The following is a 23,991-nucleotide window of genomic DNA, read 5'->3' as shown; positions in this document are numbered from 1 at the left end:
ATTCAGAAAAAGCATTTGAAGTTTGCAAAAACTCATCAATTGCAGACCAATAACCTTTGAAAGAAATCTATATTTAGTAATGAAAGAAACCTCAACATTTTTGGCAGTGACAGCCCTCGTACTGTATGCAGAAAGCCTAATACTGCTTTGCATCTAAAAAATTTACCTCCTACATTTAAACATGATGATGACTCCGTCATGATTTCAGGTTCCATGGCTTAATCCGGGGTAGGAAATTTAATTTTTATAGATGGCATTATAAACGATATGGTTTACTTGGATATACAATCTAAAGCAAAGTGCTAAAAATCTGAGTTTAGATGGAAATTTCATTTTCCAGTTGGACAACGACCCCAAACAGAATGCATGTAACGTCAAATTATGGTGCCTTTTTCATTGTAAACAGCAGTTACACACACCACCACAGAACCCCGACATCAATACCATTGAATATTCTTGGGCCATACTAAAAAAAATGGTTCAAAAACACAAAATTAGAAACAAAACCCATTTGAAACAAGTGGTGCAATAAGAATGGGGTAAAATATCTTCAAATATCACCAAAAATGGGTCGAAGCGGTACCACGACATTTAGAAGCCATTATAAAAATCAAAAGACGTGCAACTAAATACTGACAGATTCTTTCTATGCGAGATATTACAAGAATTTCATTGGTGTATTCTCAATTTTTTGAGGCAAAATTCTGCGTACGTTTATTTAAAATGCTTCTGAAACTTTTCAATTTAGAAGTTTTTCGTTGATTTTTCTTTATTTTTACTCTAAATTAAACCATTTGTTATGGGTAAAAATAAAAACATGTTTGCACTTTATAGTAATGTGTTATTTATATCGAAAGTCTGATTTACCAATTAAAAGTAAGGTGTACTCTCAATTTTTTGAGCCACTGTATATATTTTAGATTATTCCTTTAAAGGATTAGGTTGAAAATTTGATATAAATTTAAATTTTTTTCCTGCCAAACGATATTTTAAGTTTATTATTATACAAAGAAAACTGTAGTTAAAAAATTCGAACCTATGATTTCGACAAATCTACACATTTTTAGTTCGCACTTTTTCATCTGAAAAACATGTTATTGAAATTATCTTGTCTGTCTATCACCATGATAACTCAAAAATACTTTAAGGTATAAAAATTAGTTAGTTATTCTAATAACAAAATTATGTCTTAATGTTGCTGGATTATAAAATGGGCAAAGTAAACAACTACATAAGGGTAAAAAAGCTTTAAACAGCCTGAGAAATTTTTGTCGGATAATTTTATAGTTTATACTTGCATTTTACTATAAAAGCCATGTGATAGAACTTATGTAAATTAAAAGCAAGTATTTTATAAGTTGATATTGGAACTTAATTCAAGTAAAATTTCTAATTAATTACCATTTCCAAATTTTATGTTATTTTATAATTCTAAAAAAAAGTAATGTTTTCTAATTTAAAAAAATTCCCATCCTATTATCAAATATTATTTAAATTGTATTAAAAAAGTTTTCCCATTTTTTAAAAAAAATTCTTAAAATTATTTTTAAATTCTAATTTGGAATTTTTTTATTCAAATAACAATCTTTTTAGAAAAAGATCTGTAACCAAGCATTTTGAGATTTCAATATATTAAACCTTTACTGCTTAAAACTACTTTTATGAAGATTAAATTAAAATCATAAAAAATATGCTGAAGTTTGGAGAGATAGTTGCCAGTTAATGTGTTGTTTTCATCATCGTACCACGGTTTAAAATTATTAGGTCCGTCCTAAAATTGCCCTAGTGTTCTTTAAAACTGAAGAATAATATATTAAACTGCACTATATTTAGCCACTATATGGAGCACTTTAATAACAAAACTGTTTTAAGCCTCTACGGTCTTAAAATAGTTCTCTGAAGAGCCGACACACACATACACATGATATTTCATTTTTTTGTTTCATATTTTGTTCAAATTTTCATTCATTTTTTCATTCAAGAATTGTTTAAATGAGTTACTTCCAAGCTATTGGTGAGCTATGACAGTCGTAGTAGACAGTTTTTTTCCTTCCCAGAATAACTGAAACATTTTTTTTAAAAAAAAAAAGGAAGGAAGAAAAAAATCGTGAACAGCCTTTTTTCCAATTTATATAAAAAAAATTTCGTAGATCCATAACAAAAAATGAAAAACTTTGGTGATAGCTACATGATGATAAAATGAATCATTTTATAAACAAATATTTTATTCGATTCTTTTATAAAACAACAGAAAAGCTAATACATAGAATTATAGTTTTGTAACTGGTTTAGAAAATTTTCCAATGAGCACTGTTTGTGTTGTTTTGAAAACGAAACTCTTATCTCGAGATGTAGTAGCTTCAAGTTATTAAATAATGAATCGAATGATATATTATGCTTCTGCCTAGAGCTGATATATTCCACAAATTCTAACAGAAAAAAAAATCTTCTGGTCTTTCTTTTATCTTGGTTTTTTTTTTTTCGTTCAGTGTCTTCTAGATTAATTTTTGATTGACAATACCAGCAATTTTTTTAATAAATTTTGCTCTTCATGTAATTCTTGAAGAATAATGAAGACGTGAAAAAAGAAAAGACGTTCCGAAAGATGACACTGTTGTACTTTGGAATAAATTTGACACTTTCATCGTCTTCCCTGAATTATTCATGCACTTCCAAGATAAAAATGGCAACAATCTATCTCAATAACAAATCGATGAAGAGAATTTCCCGGCATAAATGTTTTCTCCATCGTATATCGCATTTTGAATTTAGTAGCATCGCAGAAATAATTAAGTTTAATGCATTTCTGAACATCGATAGTCACTTGCGATGATGAAAAATGGATAATCGATTTTGCGATTTTAACGATTCAAAAATTGTAGACGAACATCGATTAAAAAATCATCAAAAGTATGAGAGGTCTTTTACAATGATTGAATTTTTACCATTAAGATGAATGTCAAAATGCTTCGTGAAGCTTCGATTTTGTTGTTTAATGTGCTTAAGTTAAAAAGGAGAACTGACCTTGATAAAAAAGAAAAAATAAGGAATGGAGTTATTTCTGATTCAATTATTTCCTAGATGCTTATTTTTTTATGAAGAATAATGGGAGAAAATTTATAATATTTTTTTTTTCTTTTATCAGAAAAGAATAAAATCGCTTGTATTGAATTATTTAGTAAATTTCCCATTTAATGGATTTTTTTTCTCTTTTAGTACTTCATATGTAAGAAAGTACTACTGTGTACTTAATACTGTGATGGTTAAAGAATTCGAATTAGCTAAAAGTTTCAGACATTCTTGCATCCAGAGAAAGTAGTATTGGGATTATGTCCGTCTGTCTGCCTATTTGTAACACAATTATTCAAAATTGCTAGTGATAAAAATATAAGAAATGGCGTCGTTACTTATAATTCAATTATTTGATGGGTATTCATTTTTTATGTTGAACAATGGGGAAAACTTATCATCTTTTTATTTCTTCTATTATCAGAAAGGCACAAAATAGCCTACATTGAATTGTAGCGGTTTGATATTATGGGATGAATGAGGATAGAACCTGGGACCTTGTGGTTCGCAGTCCAGTAACATGACCACTATACAAAAGCAATTGCTCGTGTAACGTAGCTGTTAACTGGCTTATAAGCTGTCACTACAGAATTATTTAGTGTATTTCCCAATTGAATGGTTTTTACTTTCTTTTTATGCACTCCGTATATAAGAAAGTACTGCGATCGTCAAAAATAAATAAATAAATAAACTTGATATTTTGGAGAACCGAAACGTTTAAGATCTTCCCGAATCCGAAAAGTATAATCTAATAACTATAGTTAAATAGTTGAAATTTGGTATATATTTACACCAAATTTGTACTTTGCCGTCAAATGTGAACGAAATCCATTCAGAGGAAGTCTGTTGGCCGTCCGAATCAAAGTAAACATGGTAATGACGAAAGATGGAGTTAGGCGGATAAATTTTGGTTCTAGATTCATCATCTAGACATGTAGATATGTATCATATTTGGATCCAAATCCGTCAAAAAGTTGACGACTGCCGCTCTGTATTTTGACTAACATATAAATGTGATAACTCATAAATGCAAGGTCATAGTATAGGAAATTTGGTATGCAAATTTAAGATTACAATTGTAGTTCTGTTAGTAGTTAATATTAACTTCGGTTGGTCAGAAAGATGTCCTAAAAACACATTCGGTTTTCTGGTATTTGTTTATTAACCGCATCTCAGCGATTAATCGCTATAGATCGCAAGCTAATTAACTTTTCCTTAACTGTAGAGTAAGGGAGAAAGTTTAGAAGAGACATCTCCCGCTGGTTTGAATTATATTAAAATAAATAAAATTATAAACTATTCTTGCTCATTCAAAAAAGGAAGAGAGAGAAATAAGAAGCAATTTACAAATATTCGAGAAAATAATTCCAAATTTTCTTGTGGTAATTTTCTTTATTTTTCTTTTATTCATTCTATTTTTAAGCACACAAAAATTAAAATTAAAACAATTCAGCAGAAATTTTCTTCCCTCAACTTTCTGGTACGTTTCTACAATATGGCTCATTTTCTATGTAACCTTCTAACACAGTAAACAAGAGCGATTCTCCATTTTAATTAAATCAATATCTCTTCTTCCACCATTATGTAACCCCATCTATGTTTGTAGCGCTCTCAAGTATACAAATATAAAAAAATGACCAATTTCAAATAGGGCTGCAACACCACTGCAGCTTTTAACACAGCATCACTTAAATCTTGTCCACCCTCCCCTATAGCGGATGATCCAAAATAAAATTTGAATTCAACTTAAAATAGTCTTTATTAAGTCGGAGAGAAATGAATAAAGACTTTTTTCTTCCACGCCTTTCCTTACAGACCAATTTGGTTCAAAATCTTAATATATATAAATTACGTGTCACGTTGTTTGTCCCCAATGGACTCCTAAACTACTTAACCGATTTTAATCAAATTTTCACACCGTGTGCAGTTTGATCTAACTTAAAAGATAGGATAGCCCTTTTTTGAATTTTTAATTAGAATTTTAATTATTAATTAAAAACTAACTTTCCAGCCAAAAAAATCTTTTCATTTTCCCCACCGCCAAATGAGTACGGCTTCAGTTTTTTCCCCCAACAGTCATGAGGCTAGGCTTAAGATTTTTCGGCTGATTATTTGAAACGATTCTATTTATTTTCCTAATGTTTGATGCATTTAAAATTAAACATTGTTAATGAATCGATCTTTCAGATTCATTCTTAAGTACTTTTGAATTAAAATAAAACAGAATAAAGGAAATTAAAAGTTTCTAATCTGCATAGCATTACCCCAACTGGCGTAGAAAAACTCACGCATTTGCGTTACCGTAACTGGAGTTGAAAATTCACGTATGCGCATTGTGTTCTGATTGTTGACATGACAACCATTATCAACGGATGATTTAAATTATTTTTAGGTTAGTTGCCTGTTTTTTTAATTAAATTGTATTTATGTTAGTTATATATTTTTTGTATACGCTTATAGTTTTAAGTACTTCGTTTTTTAAGTAGTTTTTTTTTAACCTGTTTTCAACCGATTATTTTAAACGATTCGTTTTATTTTCTTAGTGTTTGATGCATTTAAAATTAAACATTGTTAATGAATCGTTCTGATCATGATGAATCTGAGAATATTTTGTTGACAAATTCTTGAAATATTACATAAATTAGGAAAGATGTTCTTTAGTGCCCATAAAGTTTAAACGCTCAGTGACTGTTTTCAGTAATTATATTACAAAAACAAATACTTTGTTTCAGAAAAAAATATTATTATATTAATTGCAGATTAATCCTTTCCACTTTAATTTATAGTATAAATTCTACGGGAACTAACAGCAAATTAGAGAGATACATATTACATTATGACTGAAGGCGTTTATAATATTATGAGAAAATTATATGACTATCAAAATTTTAAGTTTTAAAATATTTTGATGAAGAAGCTATTAAAGTAGAAATTGCATGAAATATTTAATTATTAAAATTTTAACGAACATTAAGATTGGCGAACCGGCTGGTCGCCAAAGGCGGCTAGTTTAATATAAATAAATCTGGCGATAAAGCCACGTGCCATGTTTCATTTATTCATTTGTTGTCGTTTTCGAGATATCAAATTCACGGACTAAATGATCGACAAAGAAAGATAATTAATAAAAAATAATTGATTTCATCGGTTTCAGAAAAAGTCTGCAATGTGGGGATTCATCAAAATCTCGGCGAAGAATTGAACAATTTTTATTATTTTATATTCTTGTATTATATATATAAGAAAATAAAACGGTGTATTGTCTTTTATGGTTGCTTCGATCTTGCAATCGTATTGCAAGTTCCAAATATTATAAGAAAATAGAAGTTTTTAACTTGTATCTATGAATATAAGTTGCCTTTTCTGAGGAAATTCAGTAAAATATCTCCAAAAAAGAAAAAACAGTTGGATAACAATAGGATTTGGAATTAATGTTATTCTATGGTGTGGTGAAGTAGGTAATGGAATATTTGCATAAAATCAATAAAAATGGTGTACATTTTGGAATTTTATATAGATTTATAAGAGAGCAATGAAATGGAAACAAAAATACTGACCAATTTTCCACTATCTATTTTACAAAGTCTTTATTATTATTACAAATTACTAAATTATTATAATATATATAAATTATTATATTATATATTATATTATATTATTATGTATATATTATATTTTATATATTATATAATATAAATATAAATAATAAATTACAAATAACAAATTATTATTACAAATTACAAAAAAAAATTATTATTATTACAAATTACAAAAAAATTTTTTATTATTATTACAAATTACAAAAAAAAATTATTATTATTACAAATTACAAAAAAAATTTTTATTATTATTACAAATTACAAAAAAAAATTTATTATTATTACAAATTACAAAAGATTTTATATTTTCGTGTATATGAACTATATAAAGAAAATGCATCTTTGTCGTTATCCCTAAATTTTGGGAAATTTCTATATTTGCTTCCCCGCTCCTCTTATCTTAAAAAAGGTTTTTGAATGATGCCTTTTTCTGAAATCAATAAATCGAAAATAGAATGAATTAGATAAATGATACGTAGTCTTTCATTAAAATTGACGATACAAAATTTTGAATGAAACTCGATAACGGAAGGTCTTCCTGTCTAGCCCACTGTCTACAATGAAAATGATTATGCAAAGTTCATCTGGAGTGATAAATAACCTTTTAACATTTCATCTAATTTTATCCCTAGAAATGCATATTTGTTTGGATCAAATTCATTCATTTATCGCCAATTTGTCGATGACGCGTCGGTCAATATGTGAATGCGATGATTCAGAGAACGGAGAAAACGAAATGAATGAACAATAAATATGGAACTATGTAATATCTATGGATTCAGTTTGTTAACTTTTAATCAAAATGTTAATATTTATTAACCCTTCTGAATAAAATGGTTTAGTATTCTGCCAAATTTACTTTCGCAGTGCTACGAGGAGCCCACCAAATAATCTAAATTATATTGTTTGACGGATCATCCACAGCCAAACAATAGCTTTCCGAGGATTGATTTCTTCTGCACTATATGTTCATAATTTACCCGAACCAATATAAATTAGTTTTATTTAAAAGTAATTTATATTTTTTTATTTTCCGACCAGTTAGTTTGTTGGAATTATTGGTTATGTCTATGGTACGAATTTACCGTAAGTTAAGCTGGTTCATTTAAATTTTTTAATAAGTGGACTGTATTCTTTTAAAAATCAAACGACAATTCGAAAGCCAACTTTTTATTTCATCGAAGTGCGACGACCCCGCAACGACTCAGTACGAAACTGTTTTTGCAAACTGATCCCATGTCAGCAGGGTTATAATAATTTTATCGCTGAAGCCAAGTCAGCGTAGGTTTGCTGCATTCCTTACAAAAGGCGCCAACAAGGCGGTAACAGTCTAATTTTAGTTTAATACATTACTGAGAGCTCATAATTTTCACAAAAAAGTATTTTTAAATATCAAATGATGACAGACATTTGATCCGCCCTACCTTAATAGCCTTATACTTGTTCTGTTTATTGCATGGATGAACCTTCATAATAGATTCGAATCCTATGATGCTATATTGCGCTTAAAGAGTATCTAAATAAATTGCATGTTGTCTTTTATCGAAATATATTTCACTTTCTGATTGCTCAGGGCGCAGAGAGTAAGCAGAATTTTTCTTCCTCAGTTTTCAATAATGATAGAAAATCGCACGATTAAATGCTTTATAAAATGATGAAAAGAATTTCAAATTCATTCCATCAATGAAAACTATTGATGAAAATTATTAAAAAAAAATTTCAGTGAAACGTTGCACAACAAATAAATTGTCACCATTAAAAAGACATTTATTTTAATATTAAAATGCTGTGAGATTTAGTTTTGAACATTAATATTTATGAAAGCTTTGAAGGGATAAATGCAAAATTTTACTTAATTATTAATTAATGTAAAAACCTAATTAAATTTTTAAGAAACCTCATCGTTTTGCACATTTTTACTCTTAATAACGTATACTTGACAAATTTAATTTTAGGTCACATAATCTGTCTTGTCGAGCATATATCTTTATTTCCATTAGAGATTCGTTGAATTTCAAAGTGAATCAGTAGGGAACACTTTTAACCGTATAGTGATAAATTGAAAAAAATATTATCCGTGAAAACATTTTTTTAATTGTCCTTTTATTTTTGCAGTTGTGGACAGACGAACTGTTAAGGATGGCGTACAACTTGCTGGCCATCAATGCTCCCGCTACTGTCTTCTTGGATAAAGCGCACACGAAAGTACAGCTACTGACGGACAGGGAAAACAGGATACCAGTCAAAAAGTAAGTTACTAACTATGAGTATAGGCCTTCTTATTACAGAAAGAATCTTATACAACAAGACTGAAAATGTATGCTTTATTATGAAATTTACAATAAATTCATTAATGAAATTGTATCGATCAATAATGAAATCGAAATAGTATCGATCTTTAGAAAGGCCTAAACATCGATGCTGTTACTTTGGATGAAATTAAAATAATTGACTTTGTTATGAGTCGTTTTTATCAATTCCTGCATTATTGTAATAAGTATCAAATCTGAAACGTTAAAGATAAGTATACATTTCGAGTTGTAAAAACGCTTTTATGGCTTAAAGAATCATATTTTTAAATTGTTACTGTCAATAAATATTTTGCAGAAAAAAATAGATAAGTTTAGTTATTTGTACTATACCTCGGACCTAATCATTATAGTTGATGAAACATTTTAACATTTTTTAGCATTTACAAAGCATTCTAATTAAAAAGAATAAAGATGTTTCAATTTTTGGGACCAAAATGGATTGAAAGACCAAAGTGATAGGGAACAAAATTGATAAAGCTTTGAATTCTTGTATTTTAGACCAATAAATGACTGTATAACAAGAGCCGCTGTTGAATGGAAGATACTCTTCGAGGAAACTGTTGAAATTAATAAAAACAATGTTATAATAAATTAAAAATAATGGTATTCAAATTTTCATGACTTGGCCAATTTTACTCGCAGAAGAGACACCCGAGGGGGCGGGGCCCTCGAAATGAGGATGAGATGCTTCCGGTATGGTGGTTGGATCTCACCACCCTGGAGGGGACACAAAAAGGTGGGGGATCAGGCTCTTCCCATCGATGACGGGCGTACTTCCTTCGGGAAGGGTTATACCGTGGCCGGTGATGGCCCTTAGGACTCAACCACAGTTCCCGACAGTGTTGTTGTTGAGACGGTCCGGTCATTCAGTATTATTTATCCGTGTACCTTCGGGCGAGTCGGAGAATCAGTTATATGACTTTACTCCCCATAATCGCACACACGCTTGCCTGTGTGCGATTTTAAGGTTGGCTTTAAGATAAAAATTTACTAAATACGACTAATCGGAAAAAGAGTTTTTATAAACATTTAGATTGCAGTTTTTTTCAGCGAAACATTTAGTGTCTCAGATAATAATAAAATATAATTCCTTAGCATTTTCTCACTAGAAAGTTTATGCCTGTCTCTAACAATTTAGAACAGCGGCCTCCAACCTTTTTGTTGTGTTGTGGAAGAGGAAATGGTATCCTTGTAGCTTTCTTGCATACACTCCAATCAAGGACTTATCCCCTTTTCTCCGTATAAAATTGCGAATTTAGGTAAGGCCGTGAATACTTTGCAATATAGAGACGAGTAATGATACCAAAATATAGATGTTTGGCATAAATATAGCATTATTACTGAATATATAGTGCAAATATAAATTTTGAGCACTTTTTTTGCTGGCCGACTACCACCAATATTGTAGTTGCAATCACAAGATAACAGGCCGAATTTCATTTCTTTAATTGTATTCATTGTATTCATTACATTAGTCACTGAGTAATTACATTGACATACATATGAAAGTACAGACCGGCAGATGATTGACCCCTTGACAGATTTGTGTCAAAATTTGATACGTATCAAAATTTGAATACTAATCCTGTGTATCAAATTGTATCTATCTACTTCTTTACGTTTCGTAGTCATTGAGTTCACTTGCATTTAAAAATTTGTCTCACAAACTTACTTTGAATGAATTTCGCTCAAATATTGAGACTAATCTACAAATTTCCTATTCAAAGTTCAACTGTCGAATTTCATCCTTCTACCTGAAAACGATTTTGAGTTATTTTGAGGTTTTTTTTTTTTTTATTTGATTTGAGTTGAGTTTGAGTTCTTTCGAACTCGGGGAATTTGTGGAGATTCTATAAAATCTGGAGTTTGAATTTCTTGGCTATTACAATTCTTTTTCTATATTATATGAGAAAATAACAAAAATCCCTAAATAAAAATTTCTCGCATACGCTATAATAAAGATGTTAGCCCTGTAACATTCCCCGTTTCCCAGTACTGATAAGACATTTACAGCCAGCTGTGTCGTCGCGATTACTTACTAAACTCCTAGATATAGCCAGATGGTGGATTTTTCAGCTGGGTGGTCTCGCATCTGTTCATTAGCGACTACAGTGAAAGACCACATGTGGAATTCCTCGTCCAAGAGGTATTGATAGTACCTTCAAAGAGAAAGGGATGTCCAAACATCCGGAAGCTAGATGTTTCTCTTTGTGAAAGGACCTTCTCACGACCTACTGGCGCCGTTGAAAGAGCATATTGCTGAACCTCGATTGACCGAAAGAGAGCTCAAATGACCAATGTAAATTAAGAGGCGGAAATTGTCGCCGAAATAAAGCGCGGATAATTTTTTTAGGACAAAAGAAGAATTGCAGTAGACGGTTGGACTTCGCCCACGAATTCGGAGTCCGTGAACCAACTGAGTTTCAAGAAACCTTTCGACTTTGACTGTTGTATCTCTTACTACAGGCGTAAATAACTATTTATTTAACCAAGATTAGAACAAGTTATTTTGTATATATAGGGCTGTAAAATAAAGAATTGTCTGGAAATTGTGCTTCGTTATTTGATCAGTTTAGATCAAGACATTACAGCCCTCTCTTTCTCCAAAAAACAGTGGACTTTGGTCAAAGCCATGAATGTCACGTTTGCTCATTTGTTTTACTTAACTATGACAATGTAAGAAAACTCTGCCGGCGTCCTGGCATAGGGGTAGCGCGTCTTCCCTTTGATCTGAGCGTTCCGGTTCGGGCGTGTTTGTTCTTCTACGTTCTATCTGTGAGGTGTGCGAATGTTCCCCCTTGTAAAAAGGAGTTGTGTAAGCGAATGTGACGCATGAAGCAGTTAAGTCGTACTCTTGGCCCTTGTTGACGCTACTGAAAAAACAAGAGATGCTCACTCGGCTTAAATCCCTGACAGATAACAGTCAGCGGGTTTGCAAAGTGCCGTAAGTCACAGCGACAAGAAAACTCTTAACACGGAATCAAATATTTTTTAAAAAAAAAAACTTATTGAGATTTTGACATTACTTGCTCCCCAAGAAAGACAATACCTGGATCAAAACTTGATAGTTCCAGTATACAGTCCTTTTCTACATTCAATTCGTTCAACTCTTTACTTACTAAATTTCTTAAAAGTTTTTAAAATCTGTGCTGACTTTTATAAATACTTTATTTTGGTCTTTGTGTCACATTTCTTATTATAAACTATCTCTAAAAAACATTAACTGCACTGAAAATAATTTAGGACTTCGAATCCTTGAAAAGATTTTGCGCAAGAAATAATTTTAGAGTAATAATATTATTTGATAATATTTGAAATTGTAATGGTAATTTGGAAGAAACTAAAAAATGAAGCAATAATTTTATCAGATATTTCTGTGTATCTAAAACAGAGTACATTTATAATCAACCAAAATTCAAAAGAATTAAGTATTTTGTTTATGCAAACAAATAGATTATTTTCAATCCATCTTGGCCTTACAGTTTCTTACATACTTGGTTCAGTTAGCTTTCATGGAAAAATACACTTCTGCTGTCATCCAACAATTGAAGGACGAACTTCAGAGAGATGGGCTACAAAGTCTCAAAGGATTCTAATAGAATCTCAAGTTTTCTCAAAGCTTCTAAATTATGAATTTCCTTATGAGAAAACTATTGCCACTTATAATTCTTCACTGTAAGTGAAAGGATAGTTAAAATTGTTTATCTCAGTGAAAGTTAGTAAGTTTCGGTGCTTGTTCGGCAATTGCTGGATATTGTTGCTGAACATCTATCCAGAATGGGACCAATAATGATGGGTAAGAAGAAAGGTTTTAAAATTTATTGCATGTTTATTGAATTAACGTGACTTTTTGATTTGATGGCGCTTTAACTTATTTATTTTCTCGTATATGTAATATAGAGAAAGAGTAGTAAACATCAAAAAATTCGAACTCGATATTTTGACGAATCTCCACATTTTAAATCCTCCTGAGTTCGAAAAACACATTTGTTGGGAAATATCCGTCTGTCTATCTGTGTCAAAGATAACTATAAAACACTTTGCTCTAAAAGGATGAAATTTGGTATATACTCTTTATAACAAATGTATAGATTTCTATCCAATTTTGAGCAAAATCCACTCTGAGGAAGTCTGTCTGTCCGCCTGTTCGAAAATAATTTAACCCGATAACTACGAAATGAAGAGAGCTGTATAGATAAGATTCGGTACATAGTAACATTTATAATTGAAACACCTTTCAAATTTTGAGCCCAATCGAACAGCGGATTGAAAGTCTGTCTTTCTGTACTTGCAAAAACAATTAAACGTGATATCTGAAAGACGTAGTGACTCAAATATTTCAAATTTGATATAGGATTTTGTGATAACAATTGTAATTCTGAGTCAATTTTTTTTTTCAGTCGGTTGAAGAAAACGCATCTGAAACATAAATTTGATTTTTGGCTATTATTAACCGCATGCCAAGAATTAATCGCCAAATATTAATATTTTTACAAAATATTAATAATATTTCGTAACTATTGTACGTCAGTGGTATGCAAGGCGGTCCCTAGGATATCAGCTTCATTAGAGAGTATGCGAGAAAGTTTAGGGGAGACCACTTCCGCTGGTTTAAAAAAGTCTTCTTCAATAGGAATTTTGATTCATTGCTTTCTGTCTTTGGAAAACAGCACCTAAACGATAATATGAAAAAACCGTTTCCCGACCTTTGACTCAGGAACCACAGATTTAGGAATTAACTATTGTGTCACAATTAAAGTGGGAACCCTGAATGAATTCCATTTCAATGTCTCGTCGAAATGTTTCCCTGACTTCTATGACTCGCTGAAATGTTTCTTGAAAGATATTCCTGATCTCCGACGGAATACTGGTCTTCTGTATGTTCAATTTAGATCATTTATATATTCACTCTATTTCCTTCTATGGAATTCACAAATATAAATCTGTATCCTTCCGTCGCGCGAGATAACCCAGGAATACGTCAAAATACCATAATATAGAAGAAGATGGATCTAGTGACTTTTAAACCGCATATTGTCTCATTTTATTTGTATCACGATGCATCAACAATCTGATGTGAATCTTCGTGCATCCAAATCCGGGAAATTTGTGCATTTACTTGCCCGTCAACGAAACCATGCTTCAATGCAATGCTAATCCTAATAATAACTGAACTGAAATTCTGGGATTATCACGTCAATTGACTTCACGTTTCCATATTGCGTTATATTCCGAATAGCTGTCATGTTTAGCTTTAAAACGAACCATTCATACAACTAGAGTAAATCCGGGATGACCATGGACAAATGCTGCTATATATCGAACCAATCTAAACGTTGAAGTTGATGGGATTGCAGAGTCTACTTTTGACTGGTTTTGCGCGCCTAACTGTGGATCCTTTAGAATGAAAGAACAGGTGTTTTACCAAAGATTGTTCTTAATTTCCCAATTAATATTGACGTCGAAATTCCTCAAAGCTCCTTGGCTAGTGGGAGGAAGTGCACTGTTTTTCATCAAAAGTCAGCCATACAAAAAAAACTTTTTAATATAAGCTAAAAGTTTAATATAAGCTAAAACCTTTAATATAAGCTAATACAATATAAGCTCTCACTAGAATCGATCTTCTGATCTTTCAAACGGACTCAGTTTCTGACTGCCGGCGTGCTGGCATAGGAGTAGCGCGTCTTCCCCGTGATCTGGGAGTCCTGGGTTCGAGTCCCGGTGTGGGCATGGTTGTTTTTCCGTTATTCTATCTGTGAGATGTGTGAATGTGCCCTCCTGTAAAATGGGGTTGTGCAAGCGAATGAGTGAGTAGCAAAGTCGTACTCTTGGCCCTAGTTGGCTACTATAAAAACAAGAGACGCCTGCCCTACCGGCTTAAAATCGCTGTTTTCGTAGCAGCGGGCTTGTTCATGGCAAGTTCCATGGCAAATTCCTGGTCACGTCATCTGACCGCGGTTCAAAATGACGAGGTCCGTCCCAAAATAGCCCTAGTGTTGCTTTAAAACGAGATTTTAATATAACTAAACTGAACTAAACTTCTGACTAGTCATTCGGTGAAGATTTAAAAAGATATCCATCGACAGATTAGTTGACATATGTGTGCTTTCGTTAAGAAAAATTCAAGATGTTGACATTTGGCATTTCAACAAAGGAAGGCAAGTCGCTCTGAGTTCATTTGTAAATACAAAGTCTTATTTCTTATCGTTCGCAGAATTTTTTCATGCTTATAAATATAAACGATGTAGTCTTGAATTTTTGCATCTATTTCAAAACTATTTAATGTTATTTTTACTTAATAAATTAGTATTTGCTGTCATTCTTTTTTGTTTTATTTTATTCTCTACCCTTTTTCATTTTCTCCCCTTTTAATACTATTTATTCTTAATTCTTTTTCATGTCATTATTTTACCTCTTTTAAATTTATATCTATGTTTTCTTCTTTGAAACGTCGCTTTTAGGATTAAAATTTTGACTTTCAATTATGTGTGAAATTCCGCTTGTAGTGGGGTTTTTTTTATGTGTTTGTTTACGCTTTGGTATTCTTGTTTTGCTTATTATTTTTCTTTTATGTGCATCTTATATTTATATTTTGTGATTTATTTTGTTGGATTTCATCGAATTCCTTTTTTTATTCATTTCCATTTAATTTTTTGTTAAAGAATTTTTTGTATAATGTTTAAATTGTTTAAATACTTTCTTATGCATTTCTCGTGTTATACATTGTCGTGCACAAGGAGTAGTTTTTGTTCTTAGCCATAAAATTGTTAAGAATAACATGTGGTGAATTCTATAAGAATGAGTCCTAATTAAAAATATAGGCAAATATTAGAGAAAAATTTTCACCAGAAGATCAGCTATATTAGAAAGCAGTTAATATAAATGCGATTTATCCTCCCCCCCCCTTCTTCACTTCATGTAAGGACTGTATTTTGAATTGTGAGAGTGAAAATTACATATGCTTTTTCATTTGCCCTGGTTTGTGAAAGAATAATTGCTTTACAGAATTTTATTCCCAAAAGGTGATTTGATGTGGAAGTTTTTTATTTTTATTTATTTATTTGATGATCACAATAATTTCTCGCATACGAATTGCTCAAAAAGTAAAAACAGAAAGATACAAATTTGGTGTAAAGACCGTATACTAAATTTCATCACTTTAACTGAAAACGTTTTTGAATTATCGTGTTGACAGACATAATTCCAAGAATGTGTCTATCGGACTCGAAGTGGTATTAAACGTTTCCGGTCGCCAGAATCTCAAGTTTGAATTTATTTATTTATTTTGATGATTACAGTACTCGCTCCATATTTCTATAATCCGAAATATGGGAGCACGATATTGTTTTAGATTTGAATCGTCTATCTTAATTTTACTTTAAAGTTTGGCTTTGAATGCACAGCAGTGATAACTATCATTTCCCCACTCCCTCCTTTCCCCAAAAAGAAATGTTTTAATTATCGTGGCTATGCACGTGAGTTTAAATTCAGTAATTAACCCTTTAAAGGGTCATTTTTTTCTAGTCATATTATGTTAAAATATTTTTAGGCTTGAAATTAGAATAAGAAAAGGGATTCATTTAGCTTATTAGATAAATTAAATTTAATTAATTAATTTGGTTAATTAATAATTAAGTAATATATCATTTGTCTATCATTTTGTCTGAGATAAAGAACTGAAGCATCTAAGTTTCTGACTTACTAAAAAAATTTGTCAGAACTGATGCCAACCTACATAATTTCATACAAAGATTGATAAATTTGGTGGGAAGCATACTTCCCACGGCCCTAGAAAAGGTTAAAACAGTGAAAAATATCCTTAAAAAAGTAATATTAATGCGTAAATAAATGTTCTAATATAAAATTATGCTTGTTATAAAGTAAATATGTTTAAACATAATTTTTTAATTATTTATAGAAATAAAAAAAAAGGTATCATAAAAAGTTTATCTTTTATAAAAAAAATTTTGTTAACTTCCATCTAAGTAATCAAAAGATTTATCTTTTTTTTTTAATTTTTTTAAATAGTGTGGAAATTGTTTTTATGCAATAATACGTTTCAAAAGTTGACTACGAAAAAAAAATGAATTTTAATTCATTTTTAATTAAAAATTTAATTAAAATTTTGGAAATAAAACTTTATTACAGAGCATTTATTACAGAGATGTAATTATGAGTCAAATGTGGAAGTTTCGGGTTCAGTAGCCTGTAATACGTTTTAAATTGAATTTATTACTTTCATTTAATACGGTTTAATTACATGTTGATAGGTAACTTGTCTAAATACTAAAAATGTTATTTTTCCTCATCATTTTCTATGTTAAATGTCCGCTTGAGAAAATTTTTGAACTCTCCTTTGGAGATCCTTGTGGGGGACTATCCCATATACCAATTTTGGTATACATTTGCCGACGATTTCAGCTACAGAATGCTGTACATAGAAAAATTTTTGATCCTAACCTCTTTATGGAGTACTCTTTCTAATAAATTATCACAGAAAATACCCGACAGTTGAACAGAAACCTCTATAAATTATTATTCTTATGAAAATAAAACAATATGGACGTGTTACAAAAATGTATTTACAATTCTACTTTAACATTAGTTACCGGTTTTAAATCTGCATTTTTTTTTAAGACGGAGTTTATTTTCATTTTTTTAATATACTCAAACAAATGTCGCATTTTGTTTTCCAAAATAATGTATTACGATATGCATTCAGCGCGAAATTATTTTTTCTAAGCAAAAAACCCTAATTACAAAACGCAGAATATTCCAAAAGTGGACACTATTTAGATAATCAATGTATCATATATATAAGAGTTTATATGCATACTCTTATATGTGTCTAGATCTGAACATGTTCTTTTTCGCTGCGCTATAGAGCAGTCCTAACCCACCTCGTCCTAATCCTCCTTAGGACGTAAATCTTTGTGAACAGCATTCTTGTAACAGGTTGCGCGATGGCGAAGGGCGAGTTGCTGTCTGACAGCTGAATTGAATTCCAAAATTTATGGCTGTCGGCAGCTGCTAATAGAGAACCTGTTAGTCTACGGATGGTTTTGCAGAGACGGAGAAGAAAAGTGGCTTTTCTGTCTATTGTCTGAACTAGAAATTTCATGAAAAGTAGCAAGTTTTACCAATTATTTCATTGACATGCCGAATGATTTTTTTGGAATGTCAGTTTAACTGGTATTATTAAAAAATTAAATACAAAGTTGTTCTAAAGTAATTGAATTTATTTTTATTTCCTCTTATATAAAGAGAAAGTTTTGTAAGCGTCAAAAAAATCGAACTCGATATTTTGACGAATCTAAACATTTCATGCTTTCGTGAGAATAAAACACATGTCTGAAATTATATCTATTTGTCTGTGAGCGCGCTGACTCAAAAAGGTTTGAGCTGGGCATCTGAAATTTGCTATACAATCCTTAAACCAAATTTATAGCTTTCTTTCAAATTTTGAATGAAATTCATTCAAAGTAGTTTATGTGTGTCCTTCCGAATGCGTGCTAATTACTCGTGATCCGAAGTGAACGTGTGGCAAATTCGATTGCGCGAGGTTAGAACCTGGGACCTTGTCGTTCGCAGCCGAATAACAAGACCACAAGACAAAAGCGATTGCCCGTGTTCCGTAGCTGTTATCTGACTTATAAGCTTTTCACCACAAACGTGATAACTAAGAGCTAGATAAATAAAATTTGGTATACATTTTTAGTATCTAAATTTTAGATCTGTTTCAAAGTTTCAAGCCAATTCGACAAAATGTTGCTCGTATTTCAGTCTATACATTCATATATAATGTATAACTTAAAAACATAGTGACTTAGATAAATGAAATTTAGCATTGAAGTCTAGCTTTGATATAAATTAGATATCAAATTTTAAACCTACTCCGCAAAAGGACGACTGCCTGTCGATTTGTGCATTTTGATAGATATAAATGCGGTAAAGAAAGCATAATGTCTTTTGATAAATGAAATTTATTATGTGACCTTATTAGTAAAATTGTAGGTCTGTTTTTAATTTTGGTTTCAGTCTCGGTTAAAAAGAAAGGATCAAAATTGCATATCCGGATTTCTTCACTGTACTACGGAAGCACAATGCATTCATATGCCGAAAATAATCAAAACTTGCCTTACTTGAAGTCCACAAAATTTATTTGAAAAGGAGCCGGATAACTCCATTGTTAATGTGTACATGAGAAAGCTTCGAGGAATAGCACTTGCTTCTTATTTAAAAAAATTGATAAAATAGTTAGATTAGAACTTAATATTTTGCATTTTCCCATTTTGGCGGCAAAATTCACGATATTATTGAAGAAAGATTACGTTTTTACAGATTAAATAGTTTCATACGAATATTTAAATAAAATATTTTAATTAAAAATAAATTTGTGTAAATATGTCAATGAATGATAAATTAAATATTCTAAATCATAATGTTTTCACGGATTTGTTATTTCCTAATATTGAAGAATTGTATTTGTGGGCGTGGGATTTGTTCAGTTTGCTTTCATGATTAAAAGGGCCTCATGTCCGTCTGGCTAAGAAAGTCCTTATAATTGTAACCACGAAATCCAGGGCTTATTAATCCGTTAATTATGCGAAATAAAGGACGAGGGCTCAAAAGTAATTCGATATATTCGAACCTCATAGCAAAAAAGTTAACCCTCTCGCGACGGGCGTGTCATATAGGAATCACCAGCGAACGCCTCTCACAGCCGAGCCTCCCACCCGTGCATTTCTGGAAATCGAACTCATGGGACAGCGATGCATATAGGCATTCTAAACTGGAACAATTTTTAAACGCCACTAGATGGTTCCCTGTGTCCATTACTTTTGAAATAAATATAGTTTTAGTATCCTGACCTTCGATTTGCCTTTGGTATTTCACTCATCAGCTATTGTGGGGGGAGGATGGTAAGATTAAAGTAAATAAACAGAGGTGGGCTGTGTAACATTCTATTTGATAGAATCATTTGTGTTTCTGATCTCGCTTCGAATTCTTTTCTTCTTTGTTACTGTTATGTAACTGTCTTTTTATCGTCAGTTTATTTTGGGTAGATTTCGGATACATTCCGCGTACTTCTCTTTTTATTACGGATAGCCTTGGTTTCGGTTTATTGTGGCAAGAAAATGTGATTTGTGCAGGAAGAACGTGCTCAAATTATAAATGAATTAATAATCTAAAAAAGGTAGAAAAAATGGAAAAAAATGACGACGTTAGGACTTAAACTTTATTTTATGTGATTTGTTTTTCAAAGTTAGGCTTAGCGACGCAAGACTCCCGTCCTGCGGGATGACTCCTTTCGCGTCTGCTTTGTCCCGTGCGTGTGTCTAGGATAGAGCTCTCCCGTCCCGAAAGGGTTAAATTGTCGATCGCGATCTTAAGTAAGGTCAAACTGAACAATAATTGGAATTGGGAATTTTTTTCAGCATTAAATGCCTTATTATTTGCAAGAAAGACTTATCAAGAAATCCTGTTTGACGAGAACCATTCCAATGGAAGTAGCTGGATAACTATTATTTATTTATTTATTTATAATTAGATATTATTTTTAAAAGAAAATAAGTGTATCCCGGTATCAGTTTTTATTAAAGATTTAAAAATTTATTGCGAATTAGAGAAATTTTGAAACATATGCATGTAGCATAAAGAGACTCGTATAGTTTTTAAAAATTGGGAAATGGTAGATGGAAAAATTATTTTATTTTATTTTAAAATTATGAAAGATTATATTTGAAATCTTTTTGAATCTTAAAGTTTTTTTTTTTTTAATATGTGACCTTCAGACTCTATTTTGAATGAATTTCAGCTTGATCACGACAGAAATTATCATTGCCCGTATTCACGAGTCAAGTTTCAAATCAGAATGGCATAGTTAAAATGACTGAGCTGAGCTTTATGCATTCAAAAAGGATATTTGTACAGAAAGGGGCTTTTTGAAAGTAAATTTGTCAACCTTATTTTTATTATTATCATCTTATTTTTTGAGATGTTAACTCAAGTGCAAGTGTGTGAAATTGTTACAGCTTTATTAATTAGATTCAGAGAGAGATGGGAAAAATCAGTCTCGCGCATTTCAGAACTTGATGTTTTTACATTTTAAAATTAGCAAGAGCTTTAAATTAGTCATGGACTTTTATAAGCTTCGAAACGATTACCCTTAAATACTTTCTACTACCTTAAGTATGCAAAAAGTATTACAATCATCAAATTTTTTTGACGAATCTTTACATTTCAGAACTCCTTGAGATTGAAAAACATATTGTTAGCTTTATATCTGTATGTCTATAAAGAATATAACTGAGAAATTTTTTGAGTAAGACATGAAAATTGGCATGTGATATTGACATTAAATTTGTAGATACCTACCTTTTGAAGAAGTCTAATTGGAGGAAGTCTGTCTGATTGTCTAATTAGAAGTTTACACTATAGCTATGAAACAAAGGCAGCTAGATGGAGAAAAAAAATGGTACACAGATTTAATATCTAAAATGTAGATACGTATCAAGTTTGGAAGTGTAAATCTTTAGGTACAATTTAAAAGTAGGTTTGTCTAATTTAGGAAATGATACTTTAAAAACATAACCTAAAGGCATATATAAATTTCATATATTTACTTAAATATATGAAATTTATATATGGTCCTTTGCCTTCAATTTGAAATCTGCGTCAAATTATAATTTCAAACAATCGAAAAAAAAGGCACTCAATATACCTATTCGGTTTTCTCATACTTGTGTAATAATCGCATCCCGTTTAGCAATCACTAAAAAAAATCAGAGATCGCACGCTCTAAGGTTTTTTTTTTTTTTCGTAACTATTGTTTGCCAGTAACATGAAGGTAATAATACTCTATATTTATTAGAAAGTATGCGATAAACTTTCAGGGAATCACTCCTGCTGGTTTAGAATACCACTGACAAGAAATATTTAAAATTAAAGACAGAAAAAGCTGCAGCAATTTTGCTTAGAAAAATGGTATTAAGACGGATTTAATTAAATTAAAAATAATTTAACCTGATATTAAATAAATTAAAACCCGTAAAAAAATTCTAGAGGAATCCTATTTTTAAGTTATTGAATATCAACAATAACAAATATTTGCTATAAATTTAGCAAATGTGAAAATTATATATTTGGAGATTATATATATCTCAACAGAAGTTGATGCGTTTTATTAACTTTATATAATGGTAAAACATTTTGTTGCGATTTTTGTATTATAACTGGCAATAATACACATTCATCTCCAAATTACTATTCTTACTATATTTTTATTCATTTGTTTTCCTTTGCCACCACCTGTAACCAAACCTTGAGTTGCCCTTAATGTACCCTCTTGCTAGGCTTAATACCCGTTCTGAGTTGAGAAACGTGTATCGGCATCTGATCAAACGACTGTAGGGATGGGTCAACACTTGAGCCGAGAGTGATGTGGTTGGGGCGAGCACAGCTCCGTAGCATCATTGGCCGACGCCCGTTCCTTTGATCACTCCATTCCTCCTTTTTCCAGGTTCTCCCTCGTTTCGCGGGATATCGAGCGCTCGGGATCGATGGAATCATTTGACGTCACTGGTGACGTCACGGACGCTCACAAACGCTGAGAGGTGAGAGTCCGGGTCCCGCGGCCATTTTGAGATCGCTCCCCCCGAAACTTCCGTAAAGAGGGATACAGAGAGATTTCAAATGAATTTTCTATAATACAGTCTTTGTTGAGTTATTTCTAAATTTATAGAATTTAATTAGTCCTAATTGCTAAAGGACACAATAAGTTTGATAGATTTGTTTTTCGTTTTGCAAATGAAATGTTGCAAACAAAATTCAGAAGATTAGTATAAGCATATTTTATAAAAAAAATCTGCATTATTGGAAAAGTAAAAAAAAAAAAAAAAATAAAATAAAATAAAGCAATTTTGAAATGCAACTGAATCTCAGTTGTCTAAACTGACCGGGAGTATAATTAGATCGGATTATAGATAATTCAATTTTAAACATTGGTTTCTTTTCTTTCGATAATATTTTGAATAATAGCAATAAATGCCCAGTAATATTATTACAATATCTTTACTATATTGTTCAACATTAAGAATACGAACAAAGTCTTTTGCTAATATGGTCCCAAAATTGCTTACTTGAAATTATAATACAAGGACTTCATGTATTAACATTTTAATAAAATTTTTATAAGTTATCACATTTATGATTGTTAATTATTTTTGATAAAATAATTTGCAAATGATATTAATTTTCTTTCCTACTTTCTTTGGATTTTCCTAACCATTTCAGACGTTGTGTAAGGTATCCGACATCAACTTTGAATACTTGGTATTTATTAAATAATCTAGGAAATCGCATGATATTTTAAATATATTCTCTACTTTCACATAATTATCTTTGCAAGAATTTTTAGTTCGAGATTGGCATTAATTAATTAATTTATTTTTTTTGTTTAAACATGAATTCTATTCTCAAGAAGGAACTGTTTTTTAAAGTTATTACTATTTATTCGTTTATTTGTCATATTAAATGTTTTTATGATATTTTATTATTATTTGGTGAACATTATATAAGGAAATTTGGGCGCTGTTTCGTTTTTCTTTGAATAGAAATATTTAAATCAAAATGCATGCCCGATATAACAAATACTGCGGCTCGGTTATGTTTCGAACTTTTGAAATGCAGCTATGTTGCAAACTGTATTTTTAAAGATTCTATTCAAGCCTTTTTTTTCTCTTAAAAAATAAAATCTGTCCATGTAAAATAAAATAATAATATTGATATTACAATTTCTCTTTAATTTTTTTTTAGAACGCTGTCCTAATTGAAATTCTTCAAACCCTTATAACCACGTTTTGATTTACTGAATTCTAGAAAATAGTGATATTTTCAATTTGAAAGCTAAAATTAATTCAATTTGAAAATTAAAATTAACATCATATTTCTGAAAGAAAAAGTGTTAATAATAATAGGTTTTTGTTTTATAAAAGTCAGAAACTAAACTA

The 23,991-nt window shown here is 30.9% G+C and overlaps 1 protein-coding gene across 2 annotated transcripts in view; it reads left to right on the top strand.

Annotated features, from left to right (window-relative positions):
- Positions 1 to 23,991, top strand: part of LOC129968764 (1-phosphatidylinositol 4,5-bisphosphate phosphodiesterase classes I and II-like) — a 538,878-nt gene that overhangs the window by 371,511 nt on the left and 143,376 nt on the right. For both annotated transcript variants that reach the window (XM_056082994.1, XM_056082993.1), the window contains exon 5: positions 8,784 to 8,917. In XM_056082994.1, the coding sequence (XP_055938969.1) occupies positions 8,784 to 8,917 (134 nt within the window). The remainder of the gene's footprint in view (positions 1 to 8,783; positions 8,918 to 23,991) is intronic.

This window comes from Argiope bruennichi, chromosome 5 (genome assembly GCF_947563725.1).
Source record: "Argiope bruennichi chromosome 5, qqArgBrue1.1, whole genome shotgun sequence".
NCBI lineage: Eukaryota > Metazoa > Arthropoda > Arachnida > Araneae > Araneidae > Argiope > Argiope bruennichi.
Note: the sequence above shows the minus strand (reverse complement) of the source record. Positions and strands in the feature narration are given on the sequence as shown.